General features: G+C 63.7%; 1 protein-coding gene across 1 annotated transcript in view; it reads left to right on the top strand.

Annotated features, from left to right (window-relative positions):
• Positions 1-14,774, top strand: part of LOC133758139 (obscurin-like) — a 132,339-nt gene extending 117,565 nt beyond the window's left edge. Inside the window, exons 73-81 of the mRNA XM_062189359.1 lie at positions 61-219; positions 302-479; positions 758-871; positions 6,937-7,104; positions 7,319-7,421; positions 7,656-7,785; positions 8,502-8,613; positions 10,805-10,847; positions 13,556-14,774. Coding sequence (XP_062045343.1) covers positions 61-219; positions 302-479; positions 758-871; positions 6,937-7,104; positions 7,319-7,421; positions 7,656-7,785; positions 8,502-8,613; positions 10,805-10,847; positions 13,556-14,501 — 1,953 coding nt within the window. The 3' untranslated portion in view covers positions 14,502-14,774. The remainder of the gene's footprint in view (positions 1-60; positions 220-301; positions 480-757; positions 872-6,936; positions 7,105-7,318; positions 7,422-7,655; positions 7,786-8,501; positions 8,614-10,804; positions 10,848-13,555) is intronic.
• The last annotated feature ends 758 nt before the right edge of the window (positions 14,775-15,532 follow it).

Below are 15,532 nucleotides of genomic sequence, written 5' to 3'. Positions count from 1 at the left end.
GTCGGGGCGCTGACTGGGGCGTGGGGCCCCCACGGCTGACCGGAGCCCCATCCCCCCCAGGGCCACTTCATCGTGTGGGAAGGGGCTCCGGGGGCCCGCATGCCCTGGAAGGGCCACAACCGCCATGTCTTCCTCTTCCGCAACCACCTGGTGATCTGCAAGCCGCGGCGGGACCCCCGCACCGACACCTCCAGCTATGTGTTCCGAAACATGATGAAGGTCTGGGGCAGGACCGGTGCCGCCCGCGTCCACAGTGTCTCCCCTACGCCCCCACTGACACACTGACCCCCCACCCCTGCAGCTCAGCAACATCGACCTGAACGACCAGGTGGAGGGGGACGACCGCGCCTTCGAGGTCTGGCACGAGCGGGAGGACTCGGTGCGCAAGTACCTGCTGCAGGCCCGCACGGTCATCATCAAGAGCTCGTGGGTGAAGGAGATCTGCGGCATCCAGCAGCGCCTGGCCCTGCCCGTGTGGCGTGAGTGACCGCCGGCCTCCTCCATCCCGCCTGGGGTCTGCCCCATCAGCTCCGAGAGGGGCAGCGTGGGCCCCATCCAGATCCAGCCAGGGAGGCGAGGGCTGGGGCGGCCCTAGGACTGCAGCCTCCCCTGCAGCCCCTGCCGCTGCCCAGTGCACCCAGCCTGCTGCACACACCCAGGTCTCGAGCACCCACTGCCTCGGGTGTGGGGCAGGTGGCACAGGGCAGGGTGTCCCTGGGGGCATCGCGAGAGCCCTCAGAGCCCTGTGTGTCCTCAGGCCCCCCGGATTTTGAAGAGGAGCTGGCCGACTGCACAGCTGAGCTGGGGGAGACGGTCAAGCTGGCCTGCCGGGTGACCGGCACGCCCAAGCCTGTCGTGAGCTGGTACAAAGGTACGCTCGCCTGTCTGACGCATTCCTGAGAACCGGCAGGCAAGGAAAGACAGGCCACGACTGGCCACGTGGCCGGTGTCCTAGGCCTGTGAGGCGGGTGCTGTGTGGGGAGTGAGGCAGCTGCAGGGCCTGGGGAGGCGGTGCAGGTACTGAGGCAGGTCAGGAGCAGGGAGGGGGCTGGGGCTGGGGCCGGGGCTGAGGCCGAGGCCGGGGCTGGGGCCGGGGCTGTGCTGGACTGGGTTGGGGCTGGGGCTGGGCTGGGCTGGGGCTGGGGCTGGGGCTGGGCTGGGCTGGGGCTGGGGCTGGGGCTGGGGCTGGGACTGGGGCTGGGGCTGGGGCTGGGCTGAGGCTGGGCCCGGGCCCACCCTATCATGGCGAGAATAGCTGCCTGCACCGTGTGATCCTGCACAGAGCACCTGTGTCCACACAGCAACATCAGCATCCTTCCTTACTGAGGGGGATTTGGCCAGGAATGCATCCAGCTCCACCAGAAGCCACGTCGACACTGCATGGCAGGGCCACTGTCAGCCCAGTGTCACACACGTCCCACACGCCAGGCCACTGTCAGCCCAGTGTCACACATGTCCCACACGCCAGGCCACTGTCACCCTAGTGTCACACATGTCCCACACACCAGGCCACTGTCACCCAGTGTCACACACGTCCCACACGCCAGGCCACTGTCACCCTAGTGTCACATTCCACACGCCAGGGCCACTGTCAGCCCAGTGTCACACATGTCCCACACGCCAGGCCACTGTCAGCCCAGTGTCACACACCCCCCACACGCCAGGCCACTGTCAGCCCAGTGTCACACACGTCCCACACGCCAGGGCCACTGTCACCCAGTGTCACACATGTCCCACACACCAGGCCACTGTCACTCAGTGTCACACATGTCCCACACGCCAGAGCCACTGTCACTCCAGTGTCACACACGTCCCACACGCCAGGCCACTGTCACCCTAGTGTCACATTCCACACGCCAGGCCACTGTCAGCCCAGTGTCACACACGTCCCACACGCCAGGCCACTGTCACTCAGTGTCACACATGTCCCACACGCCAGAGCCACTGTCAGCCCAGTGTCACACACATCCCACACGCCAGGCCACTGTCACCCCAGTGTCACACATGTCCCACACACCAGAGCCACTGTCACTCCAGTGTCACACATATCCCACACGCCAGGGCCACTGTCACTCCAGTGTCACACACGTCCCACACACCAGGCCACTGTCACCCCAGTGTCACACATGTCCCACACACCAGAGCCACTGTCACTCCAGTGTCACACATCCCACACGCCAGGGCCACTGTCACTCCAGTGTCACACACGTCCCACACACCAGGCCACTGTCACCCTAGTGTCACATTCCACACGCCAGGGCCACTGTCAGCCCAGTGTCACACATATCCCACATGCCAGGGCCACTGTCACTCAGTGTCACACATATCCCACACGCCAGGGCCACTGTCACTCCAGTGTCACACACGTCCCACACACCAGGCCACTGTCACCCTAGTGTCACATTCCACATGCCTGGGCCACTGTCAGCCCAGTGTCACACATATCCCACACGCCAGGGCCACTGTCACTCCAGTGTCACACACGTCCCACACGCCAGGCCACTGTCACCCTAGTGTCACATTCCACACGCCAGGGCCACTGTCAGCCCAGTGTCACACACGTCCCACATGCCAGGCCACTGTCACTCAGTGTCACACACGTCCCACATGCCACGGCCACTGTCACCCCAGTGTCACACATGTCCCACATGCCACGGCCACTGTCACCCAGGGTCACACAGAGCGTCTCATGTGGCCGGGGAACAGCCAGACCTGTGTTGGTGCAGTCTTGATGTGTGTGTGGGCCACATCAAGGTTTATGACAGAGGGACTGGGCTGGCTCCTGTCGCCTTCTCTTCCTTTGTGCCAGGAGCTGCAGTGAGGGCTCAGGCCTCAGTGTTGGCCACAGCAGGTCCAGGTCAGCCCGGTGTCACACACGTCCCACACGCCAGGCCACTGTCACCCTAGTGTCACACATGTCCCACACGCCAGAGCCACTGTCACTCCAGTGTCACACATATCCCACACGCCAGGGCCACTGTCACTCCAGTGTCACACACGTCCCACACACCAGGCCACTGTCACCCTAGTGTCACATTCCACACGCCAGGGCCACTGTCACTCCAGTGTCACACATATCCCACACGCCAGGGCCACTGTCACTCCAGTGTCACACACGTCCCACACGCCAGGCCACTGTCACCCTAGTGTCACATTCCACACACCAGGGCCACTGTCAGCCCAGTGTCACACACGTCCCACATGCCAGGCCACTGTCACCCCAGTGTCACACATGTCCCACACGCCAGAGCCACTGTCACTCCAGTGTCACACATATCCCACACGCCAGGGCCACTGTCACCCCAGTGTCACACATGTCCCACACACCAGGCCACTGTCAGCCCACTGTCACACACATCCCACACGCCAGGGTCACTGTCACTCCAGTGTCACACATGTCCCACACACCAGGCCACTGTCACTCAGTGTCACACACGTCCCACACGCCAGGCCACTGTCACCCTAGTGTCACATTCCACACGCCAGGGCCACTGTCAGCCCAGTGTCACACACGTCCCACACGCCAGGCCACTGTCACCCTAGTGTCACATTCCACACGCCAGGGCCACTGTCAGCCCAGTGTCACACACATCCCACACGCCAGGCCACTGTCAGCCCAGTGTCACACACGTCCCACACGCCAGGCCACTGTCACCCCAGTGTCACACATGTCCCACACACCAGGCCACTGTCATCCCAGTGTCACACACACCCCACACGCCAGGGCCACTGTCAGCCCAGTGTCACACATGTCCCACACACCAGGCCACTGTCACCCCAGTGTCACACACGTCCCACACACCAGGCCACTGTAACTCTAGTGTCACATTCCACATGCCAGGGCCACTGTCAGCCCAGTGTCACACACACCCCACATGCCAGGGCCACTGTCAGCCCAGTGTCACACACACCCCACACGCCAGGGCCACTGTCACTCCAGTGTCACACATGTCCCACATGCCAGGCCACTGTCACTCAGTGTCACACACGTCCCACATGCCACGGCCACTGTCACCCCAGTGTCACACATGTCCCACATGCCACGGCCACTGTCACCCAGGGTCACACAGAGCGTCTCATGTGGCCGGGGAACAGCCAGACCTGTGTTGGTGCAGTCTTGATGTGTGTGTGGGCCACATCAAGGTTTATGACAGAGGGACTGGGCTGGCTCCTGTCGCCTTCTCTTCCTTTGTGCCAGGAGCTGCAGTGAGGGCTCAGGCCTCAGTGTTGGCCACAGCAGGTCCTGGGTGCACGTGGGGCAGAGCTGGCCAGATTTGCCAGGGGAGTCTTGGCACATGTGGGAGGGAGAGCAGCATCTGAGCTCTCCTCGTAGGTGGACACTGAGCAGCCAGAGGAAGGCAGTGCTGTTCACAGGGCTGGGAGACAGAGCACAGGCTGGGACAGGGGTGTGGCCATGACGAGACCTGGGAGCCACTGGCCTGTGGAATGCATCTGACCGTAGGGCAGCGTGGACAGGGCGAGGTCCAAGCCTCGAGATCTCAGCACCTCCACCCCCGGGATGCAGAGCTGGGAGGGGAACGAGCCAGGGAAGAGGGTCAGGAAGCCGGCAGAGGGGCAGGGGTGAGCTACTGGCCACCTGGGGACTCTGCATCTGCCACTGGTGGCTCTCCACTTGCTGCTCGGCCCCATAGTTCACACACACACACACAGGTACACATGCACATGTGTACCTGCTCAGACACATTACACACAGTGAACACAGAGCTACACTCCATACATGCACCTAACATGCACATATCTGTGTGCACATTAATACCACACATACTACATATGTGGTATATGCTACATGCACGACTTATGGTTACATGCACACACTACACAGCTGTGTGGTGCACATGATACAACATACCTGTGTAGTGCGCTACATGCACAGTACATGCTACACATCTGTTCACACGCTGCATACAAGTGTGAGGCACTCTATGCACAGTCCATACACTACATAACTGCATGCACTACATGTGTGGCATGCACGCACATGTACATTGAACATTCACATGTACATGTGTGTTGCACATGTGTGATGCTCCTACATTCATAGCACATGCATACACACGGATGTGCATCCCTGGATACACACTGCACATACACAGGAGCGCCTCAGAAAGCCCATGGGAAAAGGTAGCCGAAAGATAAGTCTGTATTGGCTCAAGAAATGGTCCTTAATATGCGATTCCCAACATTTTGCAGCAAGATAAGCTTTTTCTTTGAAGTTTCCTCCTACATAGGTACATGCTGCACATCACACACATAAACATATGTGTGTATATACACGTGCAGATACCACATGCATGTACACATGTAGAAGTACATGCTATACACGCGCACTTATGATTACAGTCGTGTGTTATGCTCCATATGTAAATATGTATGCACAGGATGCACATACACACACATACAGATACACATGGATACAGAGCTATGTGTCCACAACAGGCAGTTTTGCTGCCTATGACTGGCAGCCAGAGCAGCATGTGTCACTGCTCAGTGCTCCCGGGTGGGGGGCACCCAGACGCCTGTCCCACGGAGCTTCAGGAGGGAGACGTCAGCTGCAGTCACACTAAAATTCTCACCAGGCATGAGCACAGTCTTGCAGAATGCCTGGCCTACAAGAGCTGTCCCTGGGTCCTGTCCCGAGGGACCCACCCCACCCCAGGGTGGGTTTTCCCAGGTGCTTGCCACTCTCTTGATGTCCTGAGCCATCCAGCTGCCTGGCTGAGCCTCTGTCCATGCAGGCTGACCTGTGCTGTGTTTAATGAAGGCTCTTGTCGAGGGGGCTTGGGGCACCAGGGGAGAGGCCAGCCTGTGGGACTGACCCCAGCCATGTCCCCGCAGTGCTGCGGAGCAAAGGCAGTGGGGCCCTGTGGCTTGCAGACTTCCCACAGCCCAAGGCTCTGTGAGCTCTGGCGTGACTGGCACTGTGTCACCTGGTGTGGCTGCCCCCTGCCGCCTGAACCCCCAGGCAAGAAGCTGGGCCAGGGCCTCTGGGCCAGGATGGGGTCAGTGGCAGGCATAGCTAAAGGCAGGACAAGTCTAGTACAGTCCCTGCTAACAGGTGGTCCTGTTGCCTGTGGCAGGGGCCATGCTGCAGCCCACTGGCTGAGTTCCTTGGAGCACTACCCTGCGGTGCAGGAGAGGCTGCTCCATGCCTGGTGCCCGCATGGGAAGTGCTCGGAGCCACTGCTCATGTTCCACGGGCCCCACCTCTTGGCCCCATGTGGGGGATCAGCTGGCTGCACACCAAGCCCAGTGGAGCTGGGGGTGGTCACTGCGGGGCAGCCCTGAGGTAGGGTGCTGGCCCCAGGGAAACAGCTGGCTGATGGGAAGCTTTTGGGCCTCTGAGTGGTCAGGCCCAAGACAAAGGCTGCTGACTAGGGCTGTCCTTGGAGTTCAGGGGAGCTGGGCGTGAGCCTCCCCATGGAAACATTCGCATCTGGGCCACCCAAGAGCCATCGTCGGCACGGAGGGCTCTGCTGGGTCCCACCTCAGGTGCTCTGAGCAGCAGCACAGACGTCCATGGGAGACAGTGCGAAGGCCAAGTGGTCTCACTCATTGCGGGTGTCCTTGGTGGGTTCCAGGTTCCCCGGCCCAGCCCTGTTCCCAGCTGCTGTCTGAGTTGCATGGAGAGGGAGACAGAGGCAGAGGTGGAGCTGTAAGGGTGGAGATGGAGGCAGGGGTGGAAGGACAGGACAGGGGTGGAGACGGAGGCAGGGGTGGAGCTGTAAGGGTGGAGATGGAGGCAGAGGTGGAGACAGAGGTGAGCAGCTATTGGCCAACCAGAGCCCGTGCTCTGGCTGCAGCTCCTCGGTCACTCCCTGAGGACTGCGGCCCCCAGACCAGGCCCAGCCTCTTGTCTCTGACGGGGTCCCACCTGCCATTCTCTGACCCTACGGCATCCCTGACTGTCCCTTCCAGATGGGAGGCCGGTGGAGGTGGACCCTCACCACATCCTCATCGAGGACCCTGATGGTTCGTGCACCCTCATCCTGGACAACCTCACCGGGGCAGACTCCGGCCAGTACATGTGCTTTGCAGCCAGTGCCGCCGGCAATGCCAGCACCCTGGGCAAGATCCTGGTACAAGGTGAGCCTGGGAGGCCCGCCTGGGGGTGGGGCTTCCCTGACCACCTGTTCCTGCTGTGGAGCTGCAGGGGGTGGAGCTGGAGGCGGTTGGCGGCAGATGGGGGCCGGCAGAGGGATCGGGGAGCACTAGCGGGGAGAGGGCCCCAAGGTCCCACTCCATCACGGCATCTGTCTCTGTGCTGTGTGTCTCCGTTCCTGTGTTCCCATGTGCCCAGTCCCACCGCGGTTTGTGAACAAGGTCCGGGCGGCGCCCTTTGTGGAAGGGGAAGACGCCCAGTTCACTTGCACCATTGAAGGCGCCCCCTACCCTCAGATCAGGTGGGACTCTGCTGGCCCAGGGGTGGGCAGGGAGGGAGCGTGGGCCCCTGCGGCCGTGGTCCCTGTCCATGGCACGTGGGTGGGCGGTGCATTCCCTGGGGCAGAACTGAAGCAGACTTGAGGGGCCGAGGCTGAGGAGGAGGGGGCCGGTGGGAGTTGGGACCTGAGGTCCGAAGATCAGGGAGCGGAGTGTGGCCCACACCAGCCTCACTCCTGCTCTCTGGGCTGGTCCAGGTGGTACAAGGACGGGGCCCTGCTGACCGCCGGCAACAAGTACCAGATGCTGAGTGAGCCACGTAGCGGTGTGCTGGTGCTGACCGTCCGGGCGGCTGGCCGGGAGGACCTCGGGCACTATGAGTGCGAGGTGAGGCATGCGTGCCAGTGGGGCCCCGGTCCTCATCCCCGTCCCCAGTCGGTCTCTGGGGTCTAGAGGACTGGGCAGAGCTGGGGACATCAGGCCACTTGGCCTAGCCCCTCCGCTGCTCTGCCCCTCCCCCCACATTACCCTGAGCCATGTTCTTGGTCGCTCTTGCCTTGGCCCCTCCCCTCATTTCACGGATGCCCCTTGATGTTGCCTCTTGGGGGGGCAAAATCAGGTGACCCCTGGCTTTGCCCACCAGATGAAAAGGCAGCGTTCGTCCCCAGCAGTGCTTCCCGTGGAAGTGTCCAGCCCCGTGGGTGGACAGAGCTGCCCACTGGCCCTTTTCTCCTAGTCTGGGTGGACATCCCAGGGTGGGGCCCACACCGGGCCCTCCAGTCCCCCAGGACCTGGGGGCAGCCGAGGCCAGCGTGCCCTGGCAGTGGGTGTCCTAGGAGCCCGGGCACCAGCTTCTAGGTTCCCGTCCAGCTTCCTGCTTTGTGCCGGCCTCTGCTGTGGCCATGCCTGGGAGTCAGAGGGACACCATCCAGAGTTTGAATTTGCATCAGTCGGAGTTAAACGCAGTTCAAGACTGGGCTCCTGGGTGGCACCAGCCCCACTTCCAGCTCTGAGCCATACAAGGCCCCCGCTCTGCCTGAGGCAGGTGGAGGTGGCCCCATTGTGACCAGGGCCCCGAACCAGCCTGTGTTGTCTGTTTGCAGCTAACGAACCGGCTAGGCATCACGCGCGGCGGGGGGCACCTGCACCTGCGGAGCCCGGCACTGCGGGCCCGAGACCAGCACCACAGGGAGCAGCTCGTGGCAGCTGTGGAAGGTGGGTCTCGCTGTGTGGCCTTCGTGGCCTCAGCAGCTCCCTGCACAGGCCTGGGGGCTTCGGCCGTCGCCTCTTTCTGTCAGGCCATGCTTCCTGGAGGAGGGGCCAGGCTGGCGTCCTGGTGGAGAGGCCTGTGCCTGGGGACGAGAAGTGACTGTGGGCCCAGGGAGACAGCCCTGAACTCGAAACCTGGGTGAAGGCTGGGAGGCAGCCTGGGAAGGTGACGTCCCGGGAAGTCACGGATGTGTGGTGTGAGGGCTTGAGTGCTGGACGAGGCGTGCCCTGGCCTCTCCAGGCAGGCTGGAGCTGGTCATGGAATGGCAGAGCCCGGAGGGACTCTACCTCCTGGGTTCCTAGAAGGGACCTGGCTGTGGGCTGAGGCTTGCTGGGGATGGAGCTGATGCAAGGCACAGCAGCTCACTCGCCAGCTGGCTTGGGTGCCACACGGGCAAGCAGGGTGAGTCCCAGCTGGAGCAGCCACACCTGGAGGGGGCCGCATGGGCAGGTGGTGAGCCTCCTGTCTCTGGGAGCATGTCTGGGACAACGCAAAGGCTGGGCTGGAGGACGTGTCCTCCAAGTCCTGGAAGGTGGCTCCTGCAGCACCTCAGCCTCTGGAACCAGCCCCTCCCAGGGCCCTGCCATCCTGTCTATTGGGATCCCCCAGAGCCAGGCCACCCAGAGCCCTGGAGCCCAGCCTGGGGACCCATGATACCCTCCATAGCCCTCAACGGGACCCCTCCCTCGCTGGGCAGGGTCCTTGTTCCTCACCCCCACAATGGCCACATGCGCTGAGCCCATATCCCCAGGGATGCAGCTGATGCACGTCCCTGCCCCCGTGCGCCTGGTGTCTGTCGGGGAGTGCCTGGAGGAGCCGGGCAGGGGCACCAGACTCCTTCCTGCCGGGCAGGACGTCTTCCACCAGCACGTCACTTGTCGTGGGGTCTTGGGCTGGGTGTGGTGGAGGGGAGCCGTCTGGTGTCGGCAGCTCAGCGGGGCCGGAAGATGGTTCTGGAAGACCCGGAGTGGGCGCCCACGCCTCCCGCTTTCTAACTCCCATTCTGCCGCTTCCTCCTTAACCTGTGGCTGTGCAGCCTGAGGGCCGTGGCGGGCGCTGCCCCTTGCTTGCGAGTCTGCCTGGGCAGCAGCCCTCGCTTCGCACAGCTGCAGCCACTCCCTCGGCCCAGGGCCTGTGGGGTGGGGGTGGGGGGCGCATCCTGGCAGCTGCCCTCGAGGGAGGGGAGAGGAGACCCAGTGCAGGCGCTCTGCTCCTCAGAGAGGAGGGGCTGGGACTAGTCTAGACACCCAGAGCCTTCTGACTGCCCCAGGCTCTACCCCAGGGCTCCTGCCTCTAGGGGGCAGCCTCACGACACCAGAGAGCAGCACAGCCGACCCACACCCACCTCATCCAGGGCAGGTCTGAGGTAAAGCCGCCGTCGAGCGGCCGTGCAGCAGAGCAGGAGGTCAGGAGGTGCCCAGACCAGGGCCACCTGGCTTCTCAGGCCCCCTCCCTGCAGGTGACCGAGGGGCTGCTGGGATGTGAGAGTGCTGTCCGGCTGCCTGGCTGGCTACAGAGGAGAGACCTCGAGGTCGGGCGTGGGTGCCTGGCCCCAGACCAGCCCCACCCTGTGTCTGGACCCCAGCTCCCCCATCTGCTGGCTCTGGAGCAGGGGGACCTCATGCTGGGGCCCTGAGGCTGCGCTGCTCGTTCTGAGCCCTGTCCCTGTCCAGGCATTGTTTGGCGCTGCCGCCGGCCGCACTTCCGTGGCCTCTGCCTGGACTGCTGTGGAAGAGAGCGTGGCTGCTGGCTCTCGGTGCCTGCACAAGCCCTTCCTTTCCTTGTCTGGGCCCCCGCTTTCTCTATACGAGAAGTGGGATCGTAGGCCAACAAATCCCCGGGGCTCCCATGCACACAGAAGCCGGGGTCCTGTGCGGGAGGTATAGGCCGGGCCCTCACTGGCCCCACAGCCCCGCCATGCTGCCACGCTTTCGAGATAACCCAGCCTCTGGGGGTGGTGTGACCACCCCATTCAGAGATGAGGGCAGTGAGGTGCTGCCCAGGGGCAGGTGGCCAGGCAGGCCTCGGACCCAGTGTCCCACGCCAAGCAGGTGGCTGCATCGCCGCGCCTCTGCCAGCTCAGCATCGCGTGCTGGCTGCGTGTAACCCTCGCTATTCTGACTGTTTTCTTTGTAGTCACTGAGCAGGAGACTAAGGTCCCCAAGAAAACCGTCATCATGTAAGTGCAGGCGTGCTCCTTCCTCCGACTGCGGTGCCCCCGCATGCCACTAACCCTGCACCTCGCCCTCATGGCCCGGCCTCCTGCCTGCGCCGAGCAGCTCTCTGTGTGTCTGTCTCCCCCTGGTTCTCTCCTCTGGAATCACGGCACACAGCGGGGACGCATGTCACGGCGGCTTCCCGGGGCTGGGACAGTCAGGGTGGCACTGGACACACTTGGGGCCTCTTGGGGCAGTGTTGTCCACGACGTGTCCATGGTGGTGGCAGCTGTTGCATCTGCACGGCTTGCTGTGGTGGCCGTGGCCACGCGCACCTGCTGAGCGTGTTAGGATGCGCGTGGTGCTGATGAGAAACTGGGGCTCAAGTGCTGTTCTTCACTCTGGAATTACATTGCACGGCACAGCCATGATGGACAGCAGTCACAGGGCCCTGCGCAGGCTGTAAGCCTGACCCTCACCTTTGGAAGGCGGTGGACAGAGGACCAGGGAGGCGAGGAAGCCATCTCAGGTGGTCACAGTGGAGGCTGCTCAAGAGCCCTTCCCCCCAGTGCCCCTTCCTCAACCTGCACTGCTTCCCAGGCTGGAAACCACATGTGTGGTTGACGATGAAGTAACACAGGGGGACCAGGCTGGGCACACCCACAGGCTGTAGGATTGGCTTTGAGGTGGATTATCTGGGAGGTCTTCCCAGGAGGTGTGTGCAGGTGGAGGTGCAGGAGGAGATGGCCAGGAGGCAGGAAAGACCATGGCTTCTTACGGCCAGATGACTGGGGAGCTCCAGGCAGGCCCCCTCCTGCAGGGCCTGCCCGGCTGTGGTGCTGGGGAAGCCCGTTGGCACACAGCCAAGGGGCCCACATCACTCTTCCTCCCCTTGCCCTGAGCAGGGGTGGTGCGGCCATGCTGGAGCGTGACATAGGTCAGCCCCAGCCTCGGCAGGGGTGTCGTTGGTGTGCCCGCTCTGTGGAGGAGGGGGCCTGCGCCTTGGCGGGAGTGCTCACTCGAGTCACAGCGTCCTGTCTCTGGCCTGCTCTGGACTTAGGGTGGGGTCAGCCTCGCCCGGCAGACAGAGTGCAGTCCCAGTGGAGGGCGGTGGCCTCCCAGGCATAGCACAGGGCAGGGGCAGACATGGAGAGGGAGCCCTGCTCCCTGGCACCCCATGTGCTGCTGGTGACCTTGTTGGGGTGGCAGTGAGCGGGCCGTGCCCTTGGTGGGTTCCTGAGTGGTGTGTGAGCAGATAGGCTAGAGTGGTCAGACGCTCCAGAACAGCAGCAGGCAGAGTGTCCGAGCAGGCGGAGTGTCCGAGCAGGCGGAGTGTCCGAGCAGGCGAGGTGTGGAGCAGGCGGAGTGTCCGAGCAGGCGGAGTGTCTGAGCAGGCGAGGTGTGGAGCAGGCGGAGTGTCCGAGCAGGCGAGGTGTGGAGCAGGCGGAGTGTCCGAGCAGGCGGAGTGTCCGAGCAGGCGAGGTGTGGAGCAGGCGGAGTGTCCGAGCAGGCGGAGTGTCTGAGCAGGCGAGGTGTGGAGCAGGCGGAGTGTCCGAGCAGGCGGAGTGTCCGAGCAGGCGGAGTGTCCGAGCAGGCGGAGTGTCCGAGCAGGCGAGGTGTGGAGCAGGCGGAGTGTCCGAGCAGGCGGAGTGTCTGAGCAGGCGAGGTATGGAGCAGGCAGAGTGTCCGAGCAGGCGCGCAACCCTGAGGAGCCCTGTCTCAGAGCCTTAGCTTCTCTCATACCAGCTGAGGGCTGCAGAGGCAGGACCGGGGACAGCCGTGCACCCTGATGGGCAGCTGCACATCTCCAGGCTGTGCCTAGAGCTACTGCTCCTGGACAGAACCCTGAGTCAGCCCACAGAAGAGCAAAGTGAGAGGGAAAATGCCTGTCACAGCAGGTGTGTGGCGACAGTGCTGAGCCAGGGGGCGTGTGGGTGCCATGGCCCTCACATGTGCTGGGCAGAAGCAGACCTGGCGGCCAGTTTGCCACCGGTGCTGGGCCCCAGCGAGTTCGTAGCTTATTTGTTATACCGTCTCTGTCCACACCTCTAAGGGAGGAGGGTGTCAGACAGAAGAGCTTGCAGGGTCCTTGGCCAGCAGCTAGTGCAAAGCCACTCCTGCCTCTCCTGTTCCCCGCCACTCCTGTTCTGGGGAGGCTGAAGTCACAGGGCCTGTGATAGTGCAGCCCCTGCTTGGGCCTCCCACCCCAGCCCTGGAGGCTGCAGGAGGTGCTCTGAGGGACTCCCAAGCCTGGGTGTGGCTCCCCTCAGTGCTTGCTGTGTAGATGTCCTTTTTGAGACTTGGCACTGCCTTCTTTGAGCTGGCAGGGTGCCTTCCCCGTGGGCACCGCAGGAAGCCTGCAGGTGGTGTAGACCAGCAGGGGAGACCAGCACAGGGAGCACGCAGGCAGGGCTGCGCCTGGTTCCAGGGGTAGCTGCTGGTGGTGGGGCATGGGCCCCTGGGGTCTTGCCTTCTGTTTGCAGGGCCTGAGGTTGGCCACGTGGGCTGTATGCTTTGTCTCTGGGTCTCCGGGGGCCTTGCCTTCTGTTTGCAGAGCCTGAGGTTGGCCACGTGGACTGTGTGCTTTGTCCCTGGCGTCTGCAGGCTGTGCTCCGGCGCATGCACTGTCACTCGCTTGTGCGTTAACTTGGGCTCTGGCACCTGCTGGTGGGGTGGGCACGGGGAGGCTGCCTCTGTGCCCAGCTCCTCTTGGGTCCTTTCCAACCCCCAGAGAGGAGACCATCACCACCGTGGTGAAGAGCCCCCGCGGCCGGCGACGGTCCCCCAGCAAGTCCCCCTCCCGCTCTCCTTCCCGCGGCCTGGCCGGCCCGCAGTTGGCACCTGAGCTGCCGTCCTCAGCAGGGCCCAGCCAGACCCACAGGCCTGGGGCAGGGCCAGGCTGGAAGCCCACGGTGCCTGCACTGTACGTGACGGAGGCCGAGGCCCACTCCGCAGCCCCGCCTGGGGGCACCAGAGCCCAGCCCCAGTGGGTGGAGGTTGAGGAGACCATCGAAGTCCGCGTGAGGAAGACAGGCCCCCGGGACGTGTCTCCTGCCAGAGAGGGGCCTGGCGGGGACCCCAACACCAACAACTCCAACAACAAGTGGCTGGCCCATGGCGTCCTGCACGGGGCTGCCCCTGAGCCTGAGGGGACAGGAGCTCCCCTGGAGGAGGAAGGTGTCAGGCTTGAGGAAGAGGAAGAGGAAGGCCTGTGTGCCCGGGACCCCAAGATCCTGAAGCGTGACGGCCGCGTGCTGACGCTGGCGGACCTGGAGGACTATGTGCCCCAGGCCGGGGAGACCTTTGGCCGCGGCAGCCCCGGGCCCCGGGCCCCTGATGACCTGCCCTGTGAGGTGGCTGTGCTGCAGCGCGAGATCTCAGAGCCCACCGTGGGGCAGCCCGTGCTGCTGAGTGTGGGGCGCCCGCTGGGACCCCCGGCCTCCCTCAGGCCCGGGTCCTGGGGCCACAGTGCCCAGGGTGTGTCCTTCCTTGGGCCCTGGACGCCGTCCTGCCCAGGTGCAGCCCGGGTGCAGCGTTGCACAGACAGCGGCCAGAGCAGCTTCAAGACGGAAGTTTCCGCCCAGGTGGTCAGCTTCGGGGCTGTGGGCGAGACGGTCACTCTGCACATCCACCCAGATGGGGATGAGGCCCCCGGCCCCTCCCATAGTGCCCCGTGAGGCTCCGAGGCCTGGTCACCCTTGACTCTCAGGCTTTGCCCTGCGCCAGGAAGTCCCCAACTTGCCCGGGACACATGCTTGGACCCCACCCCTCCTTGCTTTCCACAACTCAGGGCCCTTCCTACCTCACTGGACTTGAGCTTCAGCCAAAGCTCTGGGAGCCTCACAGAGCCAGCGGTCTCCTCCCTCGTGGGCCCCTTCCACCCCAGCGAGCTGGGGGCCTGAGGCCCCTTGGAGGTTCTTCCTGCAGGGTGGGCGTTGGGGGCTGGCTGTGGGGAGACCCCTGTCTGTTGGCCTCTGTGATGAAAATAAAGCGACTCCCACACCCCTCTCTGCTCCTCCTTCTTGCCCCACAGCCCGGTCCCCCTCCTCCAAGTCCCATCCAGGGGTCGGCAGGTCCGCGGGCCTGGCCACCTGCCTGCCATGCCCTTGTGCGGAGTCTCTGAGTGGACTTGCCTGTGGCCAGAGGTGTGGCTGGGCTAGGATGTGACTTGACCTTTGTGGCCAGGGGTTGAGCCTGTTTCCCTGGCAAGGGCAACACAGGATGACCCCAGCACCTTGCAGCCGGGATCCCGCTGGCCTCCACGGGATGGGGCTCAGGGTGGGGCGCTCTGGCCCCAAGAGGGCAGCCCAGGGCTGTGTGTCCAGCCAAGGGTCCCCCCTCAGAGCAGGAGGTTGGGTCAGGCCTGCCGGAGGGTGCACAGCACTGCTGGAGCTGGTGGGCAGGTGGCCAGTGCACATGGTCTGGGGGAGGGGCTGTGGGGAGGTGCTGTGGCCTGGAGGGGAGGGGGCTGCCAGGCAGCTGGGGAAGGGGGAGACAGATGGGGCTCGTCCCCTGGAAGGGTTCTATGGCTTTGGCCATTGGCTCTGCGTCTGTGGGTTCTCCTGGCCCAGGGCTTGGCATCAGGCTACCCAGGGGTAGGGGAAGACAGCAAGCTCTGGGGTGGAGGGTGGGCATCCAGACCCCAGGGGCACCCTGCTGGGCTCCGGGTGGAGGGTCTCTGTCCCTCCTGAGCGAGCAGCAGGTGGGA

This window comes from Lepus europaeus, chromosome 4 (genome assembly GCF_033115175.1).
Source record: "Lepus europaeus isolate LE1 chromosome 4, mLepTim1.pri, whole genome shotgun sequence".
Lineage (NCBI taxonomy): Eukaryota > Metazoa > Chordata > Mammalia > Lagomorpha > Leporidae > Lepus > Lepus europaeus.
Note: the sequence above shows the minus strand (reverse complement) of the source record. Positions and strands in the feature narration are given on the sequence as shown.